Consider the following 23896-nt stretch of genomic DNA (forward strand, 5'->3'; position numbering starts at 1 on the left):
AATATAATTTGGTTACAATGTATTAGTAATAGTCTGTATTGTGATTTTTTTAACTTGATTAATGTCTTTTTATGATAGAATGGGTTGTGTGATGTGATCTATTTTAAATTATTTAAAAGATGATTTTTTTTCTAACTTTTGTAACACTGAGGAAGGACCTGTTGTCCAAAAGCTTTGTTTTGTATGTGCTTTTTATTAAAACTATTCAACGTTGTGAAGTGCGCTTTTTTTACATTTACCAAGGAGACACCACTCTGTAAAATACTTTAATAAAGCTTTCCCTTCTATAGGAAATGTACCCTTAAGTAACGTGAAAGTATTCATCATGTCCTTTTCCTCCAGAAATGCCAGCGCAGCTAACTGTTTAACACACTATTGAAAATGAATGTTTCCATTATACATTGATGCAAGACCCAATGCTTGGACTTTGCGCCAAAGGTTCCTCCCAAAATGAAAAAAAGCAACCCTTGCAAACAACATTACTAACATTCCAGTTTATGCTTTGAATAGCTGCAACCTCAAAGTCACACAAGATGAAGGAAACATATGTTAAAGAATATTCAGTAAAAAAATCAAACACAAATTGCCACATGAAGTCATATGACCGGTATGACTTTTTACTCATAAAACAATAAATTAACGGCACACTCTTACTGTAAGCGCCATACTTTACAACAGAATGAACAGTATACAACTGCCAACATTCTGCACCTCTGGTAAAATAAGTGCCATCCATCAACCAAATTTTGGCTACACTGAAATCTTTCAAGTTTTGTTTAGTAGTGAATAGTACAGCTGTGCTTTGTTTACTGTTGTCAGTTAACATTTTTTTAAGGAACACACCATCTTTTAAGGGGAAACTATCTGGATCGATGTTATGCAGTGAGACTGTTGAAGTTAACCTCGCTCCTCTACTCTTTGACCACACTCTTTTAACTGTTTGCAGCAGGAATCTTCTGTTTGGCAGATAGGGAGCAAAATCTAATGAAGAAGACGCTATAGCATCATCTACTAGGACACAAGGGGAGTCTCTAGAAAAAGCTGCCCTCTGCTTTCAGTCACGCCAAATCCTATATTTCTCAACTTCCTCAGGCTCACCTGAATAAAAGTGTTCCACCGATTTAACAAGTTCCTCACCTGAAGTGATGGACACAGTTATAGCTCTTCCTTTACATTTCTCGGATACTTTGTACTTACAGCTCCAATATTTTTTTGTTTTTGTCTTCTTCTCCAACTGGTATACATAGCCCTCCATTAGCAAACCAATACCTCCATGCTGGGACTTTTCTGTTTCATATACTTGGCCTAAAACACCTGGTGGTAGTCTGCAAATATTCACCATTCTTTCTGTTAGTATGTTAGTACATGTTGTTACCTCTGTACAAATTATTTAAAGGTGCATTCATCCATTTTCGTTACGTGACTGCTATCGGTAATTTAAGATTCAGTGTTTTGAGTATTTGATGTAAAACACTGTTGGTAGATTGTGGGTTGTCTTTTGATGTTCTGTGAAGTGTACCTTTGTCCATTAGTAATAGATCGATATTCATTTATAGGAGGTGTTACTAAATGAGGTAGTTGGGGAGATAAGTGTGGTAGGATATGGTAATTATGAGACAATGAAGGATATGTATGGACTGGTTAACTCTGAATGAAGAGAGTATAGCATTTTAGTATTAAATAGAACTGTGCAGAGAATGAATGGGGAGTACTGGATACAGTAAGTAATTTGGTAGGCATTGCTTGGGAGGATAGTAACAGGTATTAGCAGACAGAGCAAAGGAAGGTAGTTAAGAGAGAAAGTAAAGTACGTTTTGTGGTAAAGAACAAAAAGATAGAATTATGAAAGTTTATTAGAGTTTTTTGTTATTGCTGGCAATTACAGATCACCATAGCCAGATTTAAACATTAGTTATTATATACTGGATACCTGGGATGGGGTCTAAAAGTGCTAAAATACATATGGATTATATAACAAGTAATATAGAAGGGACTCTCATGATAGCAGGTGACTTTAATTGTATTTTGATACTTCAGTAACTAGTATGATGAGATTAAATTGGATATTATCATCTGTAAAATCTTTTAGGAAATGGACAGAAATGTTAAGAAATATGACACTTGTACATTAAAAGATAATGATTCATTTGATTGCTTTCGTTATTTGTATGTATTTGGAATACAATATAGAATTGTTAAAATATTTGTTTCAGGTAATATAACTTCCAAAATTAAAAGTTTTAAAATAATTCCATGCCATTTTCAGACTACAAAGCATTAATCTTTAAGTTAATGATTAAATGCTTAAGTTAATGATTGTCTGGCTGTTGGCTTAGAGGATTAACATGCTTTTACCAAGCTGTTTCCTGTGGTTCAGTGGTGCAAGGCTTCATTCTTTGACCTCCATTGCCTCACTATGTGACTCTTAGCAAGTCACTTAACCAGACACCCTACCTGGACTGAGTCTGAAAAATGTTCATGGAGATCAATGGTCTACTCAGGAAAACAAATAGAAATAAAATAATATAAATTAATTTTAAGAGAGTGGCCTTTGCATCTAGAATACCAACTTATTTATTTAACATTTATTGACTGAGAAAGTCCAACTAGGACAGAGCCTATTTTCAGTGGAGACTTGGGGAGAAATGCTACAGATGCATGTCTTTGGAATGTGGAATGAAACCGGCATACCCCAAGGAAGCCCACATGAATGCACAGAGGAAAATGCAAACTCTGCACCGAAGGAGAGAACTGAACCAGAGAACCTCTTGCTGTGAGGTAAAAACATTAACTGCTGTACCACTATGCCACCCTTATCTTATTTAGTCAAACATGGTGAAGTCAAAGCTTGGTTTGGAAAAGAAAAAAGTACATGAATGGAAAATAATGATAATAAAGAAACTAGCAAACTTATGTTATGGGGTGTTTTGAAAGCATATGTTAATGGAAAAGTCATAGTGTAAATAAAAATGTTAAACAACAGTGTAATGAAATTTTAGACATCCAAAAAAACCTTCACTAGATAAAAAAGAACAAGTTTAAAAAAGGAAATAAAGACTTACTGCATAAAATAAATTAGGTAATTAAGGAATACCAAATATCTTACCCTATTAAACAGCCCTAGCTCTTGCAAAATTAAAAAGCTCATCATGTGCATCCGATAAAGGATGCATAATTTGCAAAAAGGGGAAAACTATTCAATGGTTAATCATAGCAAAGAATTATCAAAGGTAAAAGAAAACAACGATAGAGAAATATTATTTGAATTTATATAGTATTGCAGTAATCTTAATAATATAAAAGGAAGTGATGAAATTGATTTTCATTTTTCATTTTTTTTATAGATCTAGTTTTACAAAAACTCTCAACACCAGGGAAAGAAAATCTCACTAGCAACATAAAATTAGATGATGTGCTTAATAAAGAAGGGGTTTAAAATAGCAAATCTACTGCTATAGAAGAAATTTTACCAGAATTGTTTCAAATTCTGCCTTAATGTGCAATATCCTTTTTTCATATTGTTATAATAGACATTCAGTCCTCCCAACTAACACTTCCCTCTTGGAAAGATTTAATTACTCTGATTTTAAAAATGAATTAAAATTCTTTCACCTGTTCTGTGTATCTGTCAGCTTCATTACTTAAAGGTGATTATAAAATCTTTGTCAATTCTAGCAGACAGAATGAAAGATTATGCCCTCGGCTAATAAATAAAGATCAAGCAGGATTTCTAGACAGAAGACAGATGCAAGATAATATCAAAATAATCTTAACTTTAATTAATATTTCAAATAAAGATAAGCAAGAGCAGCACTTATCAGCTAATATGCAGAAATAAGCATTTGCTATTGATAGGAGTATTTGTTTAAAATTCTAAGATAATAAGACATGACAACTACATTTATTTTCTAATTAAAAAATAACATAATATTAAAATAGCAGATTATATTTTAAAATTTGTGATTTTTTTTTTAGATTCACTATAAATAAAAATTGAATTAAACAGTGATTACCCTCATCACCAACTTTGCAATGGTAATAGGTGCTTTAGACGTAGCTATTAGGAAAAATGACACTATTCAGGGTATAAAGTTAAGAGATCAATATGAATCATACATAATTTCATTTACTAATGATATAATATCATCATTACCAGAAGTTAATAACTCATTAAGAAAAGTTTCTAAAATAATAAAACATTTTGGAATTGCATTTGGTTTGCATTTTAATACAGAAAATTTGAATATTATATTACTGATTAATATTCATATATCTAGTGTATTTATAGAATTGAATTTGGATAAAGAAATGAGTGACCTAGAATATCCTGGAATAATTTTAATGAAATCATGGGAAGAAATATGAAATAGAACTGCTATCAGAATACTAGAAGAATTAAATAACATTTTTGAGATATGGAACAAACACATCTATATTTTTAAAGAATGACTTCAGTTAATAAAAATTATATTGCTTCCTAAGTTTTTTTTATATAATTCAGACAGCTATCTTAATTCCAAGTAAATTGAAATAAATAAACTGAAGCAAGTTTTTTAAACATTTTATGGCATATAAGTTAACCAAAGTTAGCCTATAAATATCATATAAGCATTTGGAAAAAAGGTGGTATCAAACTACCAGATATTGATACTTATGCTAGGGCTGCTTCACGAAAAGTTATAGTTCACTGGATGGCTTTCAACTATACCTCTAATTGGAAAGAACTACTTAACTATTTAATTTAAAGAAATTGAAAATAGTTCCCTTATCTGATGAAATTATGTGTAGTCAGTGTGGGTAATAGTAAGTAATTTTATTCAACATAATCTCTAACAAGTTATCTTATGATAACATTCTGAAAAAATATGTGCATTGTTATGGGAAGAATTGTAATAAACATTAGTTTAGTATATTAATATCGGTGTGGGTAACAAAACGAACTTTAGAAAGTGCTAACATAGGAAAAATGTATTTTGAAAGATGATACATTCTTAAGGTGGCATAATTGTTTTCAAGGAACATAAATATAATTGTTAGAAAGTATTATGCTTCAGTCAACACTGACACAAGCAATTGGCTATCTATACAAAAAAGTAAATCTTATGTACATGTTAATGTTCATATATATTGGCAATCAACTAATAATAATTTTCTTGTACTAAGAGACTATTTATGTCAGCGTGCTTTTTATGAATAAAAGTTATTCATGTTTATTGTTGGATCTTTATAAAATATTAATTACGCCAACAGAGGAAATGAATGATAATCTTTTGAAGATTTATTTCAAGAAAAGGAAAAAGAATTCACAGAATGTGAAAAAAATCTATTGTTAATGTCTGTTGGTTTCACCTCTTTAGTCCAATATTGGAAAATCTTTAAATGAAAATGTTTTAGAACATTTTAAAAACCTGCTAAATTTATGCATTTTAAAAATGATAACAGCATGGTCTGTTAGCGATGTGAGTTAAATTTGAAAGCTACTTAGAATCATATTGTGACTGTATAAAGATAAAAGAGTACTTGGGACTTATTAAATATTTCTTACAGGCCAAAAAAAAAAAGAAAGTTGTCCTGAATCTATGGTCTAGAGCTCAACATCTTTTACAAAATTTGAAAACTAACTTTAGTTTTATTTCTACTACATGATATAAAAAAGATCATATATATATATAATTCTGACTGATCATTCAACAATAATAGCCTTAACTGGATACTACTGTTTTAGTTTCAGGCATTTATGTTAAGTTAAAATTGTAAATAGGTATTAGTTTTATTAGTCAGTTATTTTAAACATGAATAATATATATTTTGATTTTTTTTTTTTGTGTGAGTGTTCCTTTTGAAACTTTTATGTTTATGCTACAACCAACACATTTTTGAAAATAAATAAATAAAAATACATGCATCCCTTTCTTTACATACCTTCAGCCTGCACAGTTTATTTGAATGTGGGTCACAGGTCTGGCAAGTACCATCATATAAAGTTAGTATTTTGAAGTTGCTGTATAAGTAGCCATCATTTGAAACCTGGAAGCAATAATATAATAAAAATGTCATTCTGCAATGTTAATCATTATGCAAAATATTATGTTATTTCTTATCTATGAAAACCAGTCACCTTTACTTCCCATCTTGAAATTGGTTTGTCATCAATTAAATCCATACGATCAGATGATTGGACATTTCCAGATGGAAGTTGACATTCCATGGCTCTGGTGCTAAGGAAAGTAGCCACAGTTATCTGAGGATTTCCAGGGATCCATTCTCCATTGCTATACTAAATATGATTAAATATAAAGAAGAGAGTTCAGTCAAATGTAATGCATAAAATTTGCCTGAACAGTGTGAACAAGTGTGTTATAAATAATGTTGTTAAACCAGTGGTAAAAAGTAAGGATAAAATAATATAGCATGAAATAATCATCAGTTTGAAAAGAATGAACATACAGATAGACAGACCTACTGACAGAAAGAGAGACACACATGGGTGTGGAAGACAGAAATAGAAATAGCAAGACATTTAGGATATTTTTATATGGGCAACATGGCTTTTTGGTAAAGAATGACATGCATGAACTTATATTTCCCTGATGCTAGTGCACCAAAACAAAAGCTTACTGAAAATATGTCTGTCATGATCAAGGGTACAGTCTGTTGATCTGTACCATTGCCAGCAATTTTTTTGTGATGGATGGGTTGGTATGCATGGGGTGGTTGGCCATAAGAGCATACAGCAAATACATACTACTGCCTTAGGCTATGACAAACACCTACCGCATACAAATATGTTTAACAATGAATACAGAACACAGTTATATCAGCTGGCTAATCTTCATGAATTTCACATACTTTGCTATCAGCCTAATGTCTCCCAGTCATTTGTTAAACACAGAAACTGAAATATGATCATAGTAATTGTAAGAGCATGTCCACGCACATGCATACACTATGATGGATACACCCACAAACAAAACACATGTGCACACACACTCACATATGTACACTTACACATTTGCACACATGTACAGACAGGCAGACACAGACAAGAGTGCACAAACACACACACTCACACACACACACACACACACACACACACACACACACACACACACACACACACACACACTCGCACAAACACTGAAATGTTTTCAAGAAAGGGCTAATGACACCAATCTTTTACACTGACACTAATTAGACCAATTTATCACACCAACAGCAGCATTAATAACAACACTTAAACTAAGCTGACCATTATATAATCTTTTGGTCAGTATGGCTAAAAGAGCTCATTCATTGAAGGGGAGATGGCAAAACATTAATAGTTCACCATTTCTTTAAGGAAACCCTTGTACTAATAAATAAACCACCAGATGCAAACTGTTTAAGTGGTTTACTTAAAATATGCAGATTAGGAAACAATCATTTAAAAATGAAATATACAGGAATAAATACAATTGCATAGAGAAGTACAATATAAATATTTGTAAAAACAGATGGTAACTAAGTGCTAGCTTTCAAGTCTAGCAACGTCTACTGTGTTCTATCCACCTTTGACATTTAAGAGTAATAAACATTTGTCAAAAACTAAATAAGAATTCATGGTAAGAGATATCCAAAAAGTCCACTCCACTCCTTAGAAATAATACCAAGACAAAATGAACTCTCATCAGTTTCACTTTGAAACTAGAAGAGTCTCACTATGTACACCATATCCAAAGGGGTCTCTGGAATGAGACAACACTTTAAAAGTATACCTAGACAAGGGTCTATATTATATCATCGAACACTTAAAAAAGCGAACGCTGACTGATCGACCTAATTTAAGCAAAAGCTTACAATCTCAAACTGTCAGATCAGTGATTTTTTTTTCCCAGGGAAAAAAATCGCTGATCCAAAACACATACACACAACACAAGCACACCAAACAAACAGAAAGCCACACACATACACCTAAAATCTGATACCTAACCCTACACTAAACTATGCACACACCACTAACTACCCACTTACCTTAACCCAAACCCTAACCCTAAGGTCTGTCACTATCGCACACTCACCTCACTCACTCCCTAACCCTAACTCACTTAAATCCGCCCTAACCCTCATGTCCACTCAATTGCACACACAGCTAACCCAAGCCCTAACCCTAACTCACCTAAATCACCCTAACACTCACATCCACACAATCGCCATAACACTGAAACTACTGAAGCAACAGAAACAGACAACCACATTCTTTCCCTAGGAAAAAATTTGAGTTTCTGCTGCTTCGATATTTTGCAGTTTCGTGAAAATAAGTTTGATCAATCAGCGTTCACTTTTTTAAGCATTTGAGGATATAATATAGACCCCCTAGACAATCCTTTAGAAAAGAGTTCTTTATTTCCTATTCAATTTAAGTTGTAGATCTAACAACCCTATTTGCATGGCCAGTCAACTGTATAAGAAGTGCAGTCTATTTATAGCAATTGTCTTTGAAAGAAAGTTGTAGGCTTAGGACAGGGGGGAAATAATGCTGCTATGTTTGTCTGAAATCAGTTCCGAAGTGTTGACTTGCTTAAAAATAACTGTATGATTCTGTATAACTTCACACATTTTATACAGCATACATGCTGCATATTTTACATATTTTTCTGAAAAATAAATACATTTACTACATTGTATTTTATCCTTCTTATACTCTGCATTTAAAGTATATTACTTCAACAAGCCAAGTCTTTGCAGCTGATATATAAATTCATATAAATTAAAGGGTTGCATGGACAGAGGCCCCACAATGGGTTGTAATTTTTTTCAGCAATTTTTCTTTAGTGTTGTACTAAGTTACTGGTAACATGTCATGATGGAATTTTCTAGAACTGGTATTGCTGTTGTGCTAATGCCTTTCATGCAAATGATACGCTATCACATTAATATTTAAGACTAGTAAATAATCTTGAGTGTTAACAATATGACAGAAGTGGCAGGATCACATTAACACTGTTTTTACTCTGTCAGGATACTTTTTTTACCTTGCATACCATTTTGCAAAAATGTGCAGAAATAAATTTATTTGCAACTGTTTATGTACATACACATGTGCGCGGGCACACACACACACACACACACACACACACACACACACACACACACACACACACACACACACACACACAATTTACTCTAAAGAATTACAGCTTTGTGCAAATTTTTTATTTTTTTTACATTTTTTCTGCAAAATAAAAGCATTTACTACATTGTATTTCATCCTTCTTATACAGTTAATGTAAGTTACTTCAACAAATCATGTGTTCACAGCTGATATTTAAAGGGTTGCATGGTCAGATGCCTCACCATTTTGTAAAAATGTGCTGAAATAAAGATTTTTGCAGCTGTGTATGCACACACACGCGCACACACACACACACACACACACACACACACACACACACACACACACACACACACACACACACACACACACACACACACACACACACACACACACACACACACACACACACACATATGTGCACACATACACACACACACACACACACACACACACACACACACACACACACACACACACACACACACACACACACACACACATCTATGCACATGTATATAACAATAATTATCTCATGAAACAGTGATCTTTCAAAAGAGTCAACCACAAAATATCAGGTGTAGAGGGGTTATATTTCTGATACCCTAAAAGGACATGAGTGATTTGGTTTAAGAACTTTATATTTATGAAATTTAGGACAAGTTATGTTTACTTGTTTGTGGTATTGTAAGTTTCCCAATTGGAGGAAGGCTAGCTGAAATCCTACAAGACAATAGTGCTAGATTCAAAAGGTAGAGACACTTGTTTATTTAGATATGCCTCGTGAGTTGCGGGTGACATGAAGGAGGTACATTAGTTGTCTATAAAGTGGTATAGATTTTTATTGACAATAAGTAGGATATCTAGGATCTCAAGGTATTTGTCCTGCTTTATGAGTCTAGATGTGATTTGACATCTAAACAGTACAGACATGCCTCCTTTAACAACAAAGTAATTTTTGGGTATGGGTCTAAGAGGTGTAGATATTGAAACCCACTACTACAGAGGTGCTACCACTACACATAAGACATATTTTAGTTCCTGTAAGAAGTTTAGCTTCTTATTTAGGCTTCAAGCATTAAACAGTGGCACCTTTATATATATTTGAGTTTTTTTTTTAAATATCAGTACTTTGAGGAGAATGGCCATACCTAAAAGGTAAAACGAAGGAAGAAAAAGCTGCTAATATATGAAAGCAATGAAGCAAGAGGTGCAGGCAATACCTAGCAAAGCAGGTAGGTCTAACAATCATCCTATCCCTGGCTGAAATATATTGGAACCCATGAGAATGACACCAGTAGCTAAGCCGATAGTAAAAGTCAATTGTCTTTTGTTTGTAATGTGGCATCATTCTTGCTGATGGCAGGATGATGCTCAAGAACAATTTCATACCAATCGCAGATACATATTCTGAGACAGCCATCTTATCTGACTTCATATGATGCAAAGTCATATGTCTCAAGTTTGTGTACTTCTACTTGCACAATGACAAAGTCATATATGTACCTTGGTGAAGGTACACCTAACAAATTGGTTATGACTGCAGACCCAAAGGTAGTCTTCCACGCTGTAATTAGATCATTACCTATGAATCTCTCTATAATAAGGTTATTTTCTCAAATTCAGAGTGCAGTCAGTGAGCTGTATGTAATAGATTTTTACAGAGTTAACATTAATGTAGAAATAATCAATGAAATATACCTCACAAACTATCTGTCAATCAGTCGGGCAATGAAAAGAATGAGTTTCCAGGTCAAATGGCATGATGAAAATATTTCTGATGTTTTGAAGTACCTTGTTATTTACTCGGGTTATATAACAGCAATTAGATTAAAATGCAATGAATTTGCAGAAAAATATATGAAATATAGCTGTCTTTTATTTAGTTATTAGTAAAATAAAATGGAACTACAGTATCTCTCATTTTGTAGGATGCTATGTTTTGAGTAAATGATACACTTGTAGAGCATTGCTGTGTTTTTTCCATTGATGTCACACATTTACTGATTAAAAGTTAACATTATACTTTGCCTGTTTTAATGCAACTAGTGGGCAATTCGTTTTGGCATTAAATAATACTACTTTTAGTTATCTGTCTGTTACACCTTCAGTATGTTGCGATTTGTTTTTCAAGATCTTTTTATTGATCTTCGTCATATTAAGACATTTTCTCCATTTGTTTCCTCACAGGCTTAGGTGTCACAGAATGGCAAAGCTTCAGCATGGACTGTAGAACAACATTTGCATCAACCAATGATAAGTGTTAGGAGAATGGGATGCACAAGGCCACCATACTGCCACAAACCTGCAGCCAGCAGAGGGAGGCAACTGTTGTTAAGTTTCTCAGATCTCTGCTTTCTATTTATGCAAAAAGTGTCCCCTCAGAGCTCAGTATCACTGCCCCATTTGAGAAGGAAGAAAACACACAATGTTTTATACTTCCCTCTTTCAGCTAGATACCCAATGCACATGCTGATAATTGAACACCGACCTTGTTGAATGGTTGTCACACATCAAGTACAGTCATGAATGGGAATTATTTTTGTTGATGATGATAAGATGAACAACGTATTGGTTGCAGTAATCTACTACACTATCTTTACCAAGACTCTGGAAGGGTTCTTTGACTGTTCTGTCATTATTGCCCATTTACAAAAACACAAAAGATAAAATTTAGTAAAGTGTCTCTTGTTTTTGACTTGATGTTTGTTTGCTGAAAAAAAATATATATAAAAAAGACATTTTAAATCTGCCTTTCCTAGTTTGCCGTCACTTCACATGTAAATATATGTTAAATACCATATGGTCTGCAGACACTCTTGTGATGAACAGCATAACGCACAGAGCATCCATCATTGTTTTTAAAGTTAATTGAAGTTGAACAAGATTAGTGTTGCTAATTGTGTGTGTGTGTGTGTGTGTGTGTGTGTGTGTGTGTGTGTGTGTGTCAGAAAAGCTGCCATGACTACTGTTAAGATTCTCAGTTTGAAAAGTAAAGAAAAGGAATTTGGACTACTGCCAGCAGGGAAAGTGCAGCTGGTAAAGCCAAGGATGCCTTCTATTTCCATGGCCTGGGGACAGTTATGGTCTTGCTTTAAACATGGATGGCCCTAGTCCTGGTGAACAAAACCAGACTGTTAGACCATCAGGCCAAGGGTGATTTCGGTGCAGTAGTGAGAAGACTAGCATGTTGGGGGATGGTGGTCTCAACCCATCCTTTGTGGCTGCCTTGATTACAACCATCAACTAGGATGATCTTGCCCCTTCAGCCTGTAATCCAAGAGTATGTTACCAGCAGAAAGATGGGTAGCCTCCACAAACTGATATAGGGGGTAAATGGATGTGTTGGACTATTGGAATGGTAGTCAGGCACATAGAAATTAATTATTTTAGTAAATTACTGCAGTTTTTACCAAACGTTTTATACACGTACCACACTTTGATAACTAAAATCATGTTGTGTAATTTTCAAAATATAATATGTACAACAGTGACTGTTTTAATAATACATTAATGCTTTATGGACGAGATGCTATATAACAAATTTTACTTGTTCACCTTCAATAAAAATTTCTTAGTAATTATATAATTTATATTTTTAAAGAAAAATAAGTCATGGTGAACTTGCTACTAACAGAAATAACAGGGATTAATTTATTTATATATTTATTTATTTTTGGTTGGTTGTTTTTTTGTTTATTAACCAGGTGAGTGGGCTGGTGCAGGATCCTGCTCAGCCATTCCCCAGTCCATAAGGGATCTTTGTCCCTATAACCCTACACTACAGAGTGGAGTTAAGAACTCGCTTTGATAACTTGGAGATGAGTTATAATCCAGAAGACACTTGTAAGTGCAACACACATATGAAGCACTGGTACCATGCAGTACCATGCAGTATTCAACAATACAACAGTATGTAGGAACACCTGACCACAATATTATCCAGAATCATGCTTCTCCTTTGCAAGCACTTATTCACTTATTTTTGGATTTCCATTGACTGCAGACATGTAGCCTGTATTTTTAGAATTATATACTAACTTCCAGAATATAGACTATATCACATGTAGCCCTCTTGTAATAAATAAATAATGTAATGAATTAAAAAAAAAAACTGCTGACATGACTGTCTTAAACAAATGCAGCCAAGCAGACAGACACAAAATAATAACAATATATACACAACCACAAATAGTATGATGACAAATTATTTTTAAAAGGCATAAAAGATAATACAAAAATTGTCATGTATGGCATAATTATACACCTCCTGTTGTGTCACTTCACATTTAAGGCTGGGGGAGTCTCTGAATCCTTCTCCAAAAACTCGTACCGACATGCAGTCAAAGAGTCGTACATCACACAATCCACTGTTCTCTAATTCTGTAATTTCAGGCAGCATATCTATTGAAGAAAAAAATAATAAAAAATCAAAGAAGTAAAGAAAGGTGATTAACATTTGTATTTATTTGTGTTAAGATGATTACTAGAGAAATCTGAAGTAGTCAGTAAAGTTGCATAAGCTAACACCAAGGATAACTGTGAAACATCATTATGTACAAATACTTAAGCAGCACGTTTTAAAATGAAATAACAGAAGGCAGATTAAATTTTATATTAGTTGTATAATTCAAAGACAATGCCAGATGTTCTGAAATTGATTATAAGATTGATTTTGCTTGCTCTTATAGATGCTTGGAATGTCAAGACGTGGGGCTAGTTTGATAAAAATGAGTCACTTAACTGTCTGCAGTTGTGCTCATTGTAGTCATCTGTAATGATTTGTTACAACTGTAGAAGAAGACATTGTAGTTAAGGGATCTGCTAATGTGTTGAATGTCTGTGTCAGTCATTTTACTGACTGATTGCTTTAAATACTGTAGTCATACATGTACATAACACAAGGATGAGTCATACATTAATAAGAATACTGCTAATACTCCATCTAGTACTCTTGGTGCTACTGTTGTTCTTACTGTTGCTCCTTCTAGTATTTTTGCAAATACTATTTTTACTACCATTTCTACTATTAGTACTACTGTGGTATCTTGAATGAACCCAGTGAAGCCTCTGTTGTATTTGCTTATCCCACCAATTTCACTGCACTTCAAAATATCAGCTTATGCTTAAATGGACTAAGGGGAATTCAACAAGATACCATGATGTGTACACCTCCAAGTACATATCTCTGTACATTTCCCCAATTCAGCAACCACCCTAACATGGTGCTGCACAGTCTTGTACAACAAAGACCTGCATCACCTCTTATGGCTTGCCTCATGGCAGTGTTGAATGCTAATGAGACATTCTGGTTGGAGAGCTGTATGCTGAACAGATATGTGTTCTCTCTCTCCCTGGAAACACCTTCAGGAAAGCAGCTACAGAGCTGAACGATTCAAGAAATCACTCAGCCATGTTGATCAGCATGGTGTTTCCCAACATGTTCTTTTACCGAGCTCAGACAAAAGGCCATATTCAACTGAATACCACGAATGTGGTGTGCAAACCAGTAGACCACCATCAGGGATTACTGTTAAGGTGTACTAATGGTGCCAATTGCAATACAGGGAATGAAGGAAGGGATGAACCACTAGACACCAGGGATTACCCTTAAAGGACAATAATGTGACCAGTGGCATTATGGGGATTGGAGGGGTGGAACCACTAGACACCAGGGAATACTCTTGAAGTGCTGTAGAGTCACCGACAGCACAGTGGGGAATGTGGAGTGAAGGATGTACTACACCACCAGAGGTTACTTTTAAAGTTCAGTAATTTCACTGGCAGCACAATGGGGATAAGTGGGTGGGGGGAGACCACTAGAAACCATGCATTACTTTAATTGGAAATGCCATAATGTCACCAACAGCAGTATGGGGCTCAGGGTGGGGAATGCTCTAACCACATGAGTGTCATAATGGCACTTCAGCAGCTACTGTGGTGGAAGAAAAATGGAAGAGCATTCAGGTTAGGGAAAGATATAGAGACTGTGGTGTGCGTGTGTGTGTGCGTGTGTGTGTGTGTGTGTGTGTGTGTGTGTGTGTGTGTGTGTGTGTGTGTGTGTGTGTGTGTATGTGTGTGTGTGTGTGTGTGTGTGTGTGTGTGTGTGTGTGTGTGTGTGTGTGTGTGTGTGTGTATGCATATGCATGGGAGAGTGACTGCAGGAAATGCTACAGTGTATACAAGCAGGTGCTTACTACCACAACATGCAGATCAGCGATGGTCTGCGCATCATGGTAGTAAATGTTATGCAGAGACATGCAAATTAGCCAGTAATGAGGTCTTACTTCACTGTGGCTAACAGGTCTCTGAAAAGCAAATGGGCACATCATGCGAGAAGGGACATTTTTGGTATGGACCATAATGTTCATGCTAGGTCCTTTAATGAATCCCTGGGTACAAGCACGATCAAAAATTTTTTGTCACTGGTTACTGAAGGGAACATGACATGAGAACAGAGCATGAAACAAGACAGTGTCACTTGTATGCAATGAAGGAAGTTTGAAGAGTCATAGCCGCTCACAACTAATGTATTCTGACAAATCTGACACTGTAGTAAAGAGATATAAGCTGTTTCATAGTTGAGTATCATTGTCTAATTTATTATTTCATGCTATGTAAATTTGATATGCATTTAACCAAACCAAAACTTTGTAAATCTCTCATAAAATGAGATGCAAAGTCCAGGATAGTTTACCAGCCTGATAAAAAGACTAAAACATTATACAAACACTAGAACAATTTTCATTTAGCACTCAGTGTGTTAACAAAACTGAAGTGAATTTTACCAACTGTTTACAAAACAAAAACCTTCTTAACGTATTTTCATAAAATACAAAAGTCCAAAAGCTCCAAGCGCAGAACCATGCACATAGGAACTCAATGCGAACCGTAGCAGTAAAAAACACACTCTTTATTGAAAACAGATAGGTAAGCACTTTCGCAATCCCTCTGGATTGCTTCTTCAGACCAGGTCTACGGTTTGCATTGAGTTCCTTCATGCATGGATCTGTGCTTGGAGCTTTTGGACTTTTGTATTTGCTGTTGTGTTGCCAATCAAGTTCACCAACTGGGCTTTTCACCTTTGGGAATATTTTCATAAAGGATTACATGCAGCTTTAATCTAATTGCATCTTCCTTACCGTTTCTGCTCCTTAGTATTTTTCTCCATAAATATATAATGACTTGGAAACACTGTGTGGTGAGAGAATAAACCCTGGAATTTCTATAAAATGCCAGAATGTTATAATGCTGCTGAATAAGCAGTTTATAGCAGACGACCTTGTACCATTTCCTACTGTAATTTACTTCAAAACTTTTTAGGACAAAATGCTGTTACAGATTCACATATTCTTTGATATTCTGAGGCCAATGAGTCTCATGACCATTCTTGCTTTGTCAGCACCCTCCCTCAGACAGCAACTCCTTCCTATAGGGGGACCATGTCTGTCAAATCTGGAATATATTTCTGGCTACCCAACCAGTCATCTAGTTTATGTTCAAAGGAAGACAGTGAGTTGCACTGTTTAACATGTAGGAGAAGTTTATTCAAGAGGTTGGTGAGGCACTGGGTTGTAAAACTGTCCCTCCACTATGGTTAATTTATCTGCTGATGAAGATTTAGGTTCCTGGTTCTAATACTGTTAGAGATAGCAGATTTATGGAGAAGCAGGAGATCCAGGACAACTGGATCTCTAATGTCGCTGTAAGTGAGACAGGGATTTCTCCTCAAAAGTCTATGTAACACTGAATAAAGGGATAGAGCTTCCAGACCCCCTCTTGGAAGCTCAGGGATGTAAGGTCTGTAATCCTTTGGTTAGAAACTTTTGGGGTCTTTCTAATTGTTTGATATGTTTAGTGTGATACATCCCAAGCTGAGCATTGTATATGATAACTGGCCTTATCATTTCGGAGCATAAGGGAGCGATTACCTTTTTAGATATTGGTGATATTTCTTTGGCAATTAGCTAGGCTAAATAAAATCATTTCCTGACAACCATTGTTACATGATGGTCAAAGATGAAGGCACTATAAACTCAAGCACCTAGGTCTGTAACAATATTTCCATTTTGTAGAGGTGTGTTATCTAGACAGTATGATGAAAGGAAGAGTTAGCTACCAAAAGTGATACTATACTTTACAACTTTTAGTTTGATCCCAGTTTTAGTACAACTAAATAGCAAAATGAAGGAGAGCCATAGCACCAAGTTCAGAGGGATACCACTGGCCACTTTCATATACTCTGATAAAGCATCTGCAACTCACACTGTGTGTGTTCTGTCATTCAATCAATTTGATATCCATCTTAAAATATATGAGTCCGTTTTTAAAGCATTTAGCTTTTGCATAATGTCAGCACAGGGAATGATGTCAAAGGCCCATTTATTTATTTAGTTATTTTTTTTAGTTTTCTAACATAACCAATAAAAACAAAGGTAGCTTCATGGCATAACTGAGAAAAAACAGAAAGTCAAAGAACAAAAACCATGCTGTATTCTTGCCAACAAATTCATTTTATTGGAACTTTTGTTTTAGTCGCTTCAGCTTAAAATCTAAGACTTCTTCAGACATAACAAAGCTCTAAGAGTTATTCCATTTTAAACATGCAGTAATCATATGATGAAAGTCATGTGCTAAAAAGTCAAGTGATAAAAGCAATCATATGAAAGGTATAAAACAGAATTATACACAGTGTAAGATTTTTGTAAAAACTGTTCTTTACAAATGGAAATAAATATTGCAATGTCAAGCAATCATTTATTTTCTCACATTCTTCATTTTAGAATGCTAGCAAAACCGATATGGATTCAGACTGGGGGGGGGGGTGGCATTAAGTCTGAGATGCCAATAAAGTTCTTAATATTCCAAAAATGTTCCCCTTCTTCCCCTGCCCAAAGTCATGTTAATTTTTCCAGCAGGAACTTGGAAAATCTGTTGCAGCAATCAGCATGTTTACATTGTCAGTCATAGTACCTTTTCGCAATTCAGCAACCATCCTTACATGGTGCTGCACGTTACTCTGCACACAAGGACGAGCAGCACCACAAAAGGCTGGCCCTTCTAGCCATGATAAATGCTAATGAGGAATTCTGGGGGAGAGGCATATGCTAATTAAGCATGTGCTTTATCCTTGGAACTGCTTTCAGGAAGGCATCTACATGGATGAGCTGATTTAAGAAAGATCAGTGCAGCCTACCCCACTATCTCACACTATGGAACATGGCCAAAAGGTCTTGCTCAACTGCTGAATGCAAATATGGTGGGATTACTTTTAAAGTGCCATAATGGTACTAATGGCAAACAGGGGATTGGGGCTAAAGGGATGCACTAGTCACCAGGGATTACATTAAGTGGCACTAGTGGTAGTATAGGCTATGGGGGCTGGTACACTACACCACCAAGGTCTAATAGATATGTGCCATAATGGCACAAAAGTTATTATGGGTGTGGGAGGAGCCATGTGAGAGCAGCTAAGGTAGGGACAGGTACAAGAACTGTGATTTGTGTGTGTGTGTGTGTGTGTGTGTGTGTGTGTGTGTGTGTGTGTGTGTGTGTTTGTCTCTGTGCATTTATTTATGTGTTCAAGAGGGACCTGGAAAGATGCCACTGCCTACATGTGTAGCAGAGTTTTCTCAAAAGGTGCAGGCCAGCAATGATAACAGAGATTCAAGAAATATGCAAATTAGCCAATAAGGAGGTCTTACCTCATCATGGCTAATATATTTCTGAATCTCAAATTGGCATGTCACAAGAGAAAGGCCTTTATAGTAGAAGCAATACTAAAAACATTAATGAATTCCTAGGTTAGTTTTTAAAGCAAAAACACTAAAACAAAGTTCCAATAAAGCAAGGTCTTTGGCAATGACACAATGTGGTTTTTGTTCTCTGTGGTTTTCTAACACAGCTAAAGAATGATTTATAATTATCTTTGGCTTCAGAGGCTAACCTACATTTATGGGCTCATTTAGTGGATGTGATAGTTTTCTATATGTTCTCTATAATGCTTTTGATAAAGAATTTAAGGAATGTCTTCCTTTTTTATGTTTTAATATTATCTGCAAGAACACTGTCCACTTTACATGTTTTATTTTAGTATGTCTCCTTCTATAGCAGTTCTTACTTATTTCATAATCACACACATCCACATGCCAGTAAGTATGAAAATTCAGCACTTTGAGAAAGCAGAACAAAATACACAGACTCACCTAAATCTTGTTGAGTTACAACTTCACAGAAATTCAACCAGGTAAAACTAAATGGGCACACCATCATCTCAAAGAAACATTTTTAAAAGCATTTTTTCGTAGAAAAGCCCTTCTGCTCTCCCCAGAATTGGAACGTATCACCACATGTCCTTTATTTATTATATTAACATCATTACAGAACCATGGAGAAGACAGAAAACATCACTGAAAAAGAATCATTGCTGATGTGCATGAAAAAATTGCACCAACGGTGATTTTTATATGACAAATATCTCTCATCAAGCTCAGAGCTGGTGATTAAAACCCATGAGTTAAAACTTCATCTGTTTGCAACACTCACTGTTTAGCAGGGTAGCAAATCATGGGTCATCTGCAAAGTAAGCAATAGCTAAAAGAAAAGGCTAAGAAAGAAAAGGATAAGAGTGTTGATTTGGGCAGTCCTACAATGGTTTGAAGTCCTAGAAACATTGGTAGAATTTGTGCAGCCTGTGGATAAGGACCAAATGAGACAAGAACAGTGTTCGAACTCACAGAGGGGTTCTAAGAAGTAGTAGTGCATTTACATCATGGTTCAGCTCTGAGCCCACTACTGTTCATGCTGGGGATGCAGTACGTTAGCAAAGGGTTAGAGGGGAGAGATAAGCAAAGCTGCTCTATGCAGACAATGTGGAACTGTAAATGGGGCCTGAATATCAACTCCAGCAAATGGTACAGCCTGGAATCAAGAAATGCACATGGAATGAAACGGAATATAGACAAGGCAGTTATCATATCAGCAAATGAAGTAATCAAAAGAAACAGAGAAATGAGATAGGTGGGAAAGTTGTCAAACAGGTTAACAGCTTTAAGTATCAGGGATGAGTGTCTGAGGAGAAGGGAAGTCTAAATGAAGAAGTCAAAGTTAGAATCAGAGGGGCTGTAACCAACTGGCATAGTGCGTCAGGGGTAGTGTGTGACAGCAGAATGTCAAAGAAGCCAAAACGAAAGGTGTACAAAACAGTAATTTTATCATTACTATTATATGGTACAGAAACCTTGACAGTGAAGGCAGAGAAGCTGTAGAAGATAGAGGTGATAGACATGTGCTTGAAATGGATATAGGAAGCATACTATGGAACAGACGAGGAAATTAGGACGGCAGAGCTAGTTTTGCCACCTATGAATTTTTCTCCACACTGTCCAGGAAACTGGTAGTCCTGAAGCTCTGTAAAAATATCAGTATTTAGCAGCACAAACAGAATTCTGGAGTTTTGTTAAAATACAACTGTACACAGATTTTATTTATGAAAAGAATCAGTAATAAAATGCAGTCAAGTCTGAGACTAAAATGAAAAAAAAAAGACAAAAGAAGATATTACACCTTTCACTGATGTACGTACTTGCATCACACGATGGGTTTTGGGTTGGATAGCATCTGTGTTGGAAGGGGTGGAGATAGGTGGGGCTTGGTTTGTACAAAGGGTTTGGTTTCAGCTCATTTTTGGCCATGGCAAAAGGTGGCAACTTTATCAAAGCAGAAGCCTGAGTAGCCTCAGCTACAGAGAAGATCAAGCAGGACAGATTATGAAGGTTCAGTAACAAGTGCAGGAAAGCAAAAGACAATTTTGGTGAAGAAGATTTAGAAGAAACAGGAAAAAGGCGAGAGGATATCCAGCAAAGAAATGGATGGATTGTGTGAGAAAAGGTCTGCAAAAATTAAGAATGACTATCAAAGTAGATAACAGAGTGGCATTGAATTTAGAGAGGTGGTGACAGTTGACATGACACCCTGACCACACGTAAAACATGGAAAAAAGAGAGGAAGATGTTGCTGCTGCTGCTGATGATGATGAGGAATTAGATAGGATAAAGCTAGTCTGTATAAACTTGTAGTATTATTTTGTAGAACTGATTGAACAGGATTGCAGAGCTATAAGTCATAACAGTTTACTCAGATTTAATATTTCCATTTATTCTTTTATTTTCTTTATCCATTGAATGAATTCAGAATTATGGAAAACTGGATCCAGTCCCAGTAAACTATGAGCATAAAGCGAATGTTAGAGCAGGATGGACTGTCAAACAGAAACAGAAGGCATCCTTCACTTTACCAGCTGTACTTTCTCTGCTGGCAATAGTCCAAATTCCTTTTCTTTACATTTCAAACTAAGAATCCTAATGGTAGTCATAGCAGCTTCTCTGACACACACACACACACACACACACACACACACACACACACACACACACACACACACACACACACTACAAAAAGACCAGGGGCAGTTAAAAAAACAAAGCCAAAGTGCCCGGATCAAAATAACAATAGACCAAACTCAAAAACAAAATGAACAAATGGCAAGAAGATGTATGATATACAGCAGAAAATCATTGACTTGGAGGCCAGAAGTAGCAGGAACAATATACTAATTTGAGGTATTCCAGAAACATACAAACAAGTACAACTAAGAGAAACAGTAAAACAAGTTGTGGGCCACTTTTAGAGAATGATTCAAAACTTCATGAGATGGTGATTGAAAGAGCACAGTGGGCTTTTTGCAAAACACAAAACTCAGACAAATCAAGACAAATTTATGCTAAATTTCTTAACCATTAAGATGTTTATTAAATTCTAATGGCAGCAAAGAAAAAAATTGATTTCGTAGAATGGAAGCAAAATATCATTTGTGTAGGACTTACCCTTCCAACTAAAATGACAAAGTCACCAATTATCTGCATTCTGTGCTTATTTATTAGCAAAAAAAAAAAAGAAAAAAAACCCCATCAAGTTCTAGATGAGGTATCCGAATACATTAATCTTCCAACATAAGAATGTTAACAATGCAAAGGGACATAGTTAAAATAAATAAATAAGAAAAGGAAGGTACATTGTGTCCCTTGGAATAAGAGGGGAACCAAAGCCCACATTGAGCTATGTGTTATGTTAAATACTAAAAAGAACCAGTTGCCTACACAGACATGTTGATAAGTAACACTCCAATCTCTTCCTTCTCCTTTGAGCCGGTCAGTTTGTATCTATAAGAGGTCAAATACATGGTTAAACGACCTGATTGCAAAAGAATGATTAATGTCTCTTGTTTTAAACAGATTTTGGTTAAGATCAGAAATTAAACTTTCCAAAACAATAAATCAAATCCAAAAAGATTGAAGAGAATTATTGGAGTAGAAGTATAAAGTATGAAGTTTGGCAAACAAGAAACTTTCCTTGTTTATGAAAACATAACAATTATGGGCTAATTACCAAGTTTCACCTCTGTACAGGCTACTGCTTCAGACTGCTAAATGATTTAGGTGCTTTTTTTCTGTAAGAGAACATGAACTTTGAAGGAACAAATTATTCTGTTGGTAAAAATCACTCAGATGGTAAAACTCTTCGCAGGTAAAAAATTGCATTGCTCTATGAGGAATGAAGCTTCAAATTAATAAAGGAGCTGTAAAGAAGCATATTTTGTCACATAGAAGAGAATAACAAGGTACAAGATGAATCAGTCAAATTTCTTTTAGTTGGCAAAATTATGCTCTTGCCAAATATCCGAGAAGCATTAACATGGTATAAGTAACAGTTATATAGAAAACAAAAATTGTAATAAGTGGTGTATCAATGGCCTTTGCCTGAGAAGCAAGCTACTGTATATAATTTTATCACAAGGGATTTTATAATATGGCTAAAGTAAATGATCTATAACCTTTGTAACTCTAATAAACTCTATAGGAAGTAACGTTAGACTGTAAATCAGTCATCAGAAAAGAATGTTATAATGCTTCTCAAGCATGTCAACTGCATTATGTTATTGGCGTTACAAATTCTCTCTCATTCTCAAACTGAAATGTTAGTGACTATAAAATGTTGGTATACTATAGGTGTGTACCAGAAACTACCTGTAAACTACTGATGTTTAAAAAAAATTGAAATGTTCTATTTTTATATACGCAGGAGCTTCATTAAATAAAAGAGTCAAATTGTGAGACATAACCTCAAAAGAAGGGAAAACATGAAAAGAGTTAATTTTCAAAGGGGCGAGCTTGATACAATTCATTCTTATGAAAAGGTGAAACAGCAATTTCATATTCTATGTTCCTTATCCTGGTTGATCAAAGCATTTCCAAACAAATGCATACTGTTTCTTGTGTAAAATTTAAATGTCAGGAAAATAATTTTTTGCTATGCATCAAATCTTAAAGACAATACAGCTGTCTTGATAGGTTATATTTTTTTTGTTACAGCACTGGAAAATGTGATTTGATGCTTGCTTGAATATTATTAAACTTTTACAAATACCTTTGTTTTATTATGAAATGCATCTTGACACAAGTGCTACTCATTTTTGCATCTGAAAACAGATTGATATGGACGGTCTTCCTAGACATCTAGAGTACTCAAATGGTCAGTCAATGGTGAGACATGAAACAGCAAAGTATTGAAATCTTGTAAAATGTTATGGTATATGATTTCTGTTTCCAAGTAGCAATCGAGAATCAGTATAGTATATGTGTTAACCATCTTATATGAGAAATGTGGGTTGGCATCATTGTGACCATACCTCTCAACCTCTTAGAGCCGGAAATATAGACAGACCCATAAATAAAAGTGGGACACATG

General features: G+C 35.2%; 1 protein-coding gene across 1 annotated transcript in view; it reads right to left on the reverse strand.

Annotated features, from left to right (window-relative positions):
* The window catches only part of VWDE (von Willebrand factor D and EGF domains), a 740920-nt gene that overhangs the window by 422811 nt on the left and 294213 nt on the right, over positions 1 to 23896 (reverse strand). Inside the window, exons 11-13 of the mRNA XM_044066200.1 lie at positions 13359 to 13495; positions 6119 to 6277; positions 5923 to 6027 (exon numbers count right to left, since the gene is read on the reverse strand). Coding sequence (XP_043922135.1) covers positions 5923 to 6027; positions 6119 to 6277; positions 13359 to 13495 — 401 coding nt within the window. The remainder of the gene's footprint in view (positions 1 to 5922; positions 6028 to 6118; positions 6278 to 13358; positions 13496 to 23896) is intronic.

The sequence above is a fragment of the Protopterus annectens genome, chromosome 3.part1 (genome assembly GCF_019279795.1).
Source record: "Protopterus annectens isolate FY-2018-M chromosome 3.part1, PAN1.0, whole genome shotgun sequence".
In the NCBI taxonomy this organism is placed as follows: Eukaryota; Metazoa; Chordata; order Ceratodontiformes; family Protopteridae; genus Protopterus; species Protopterus annectens.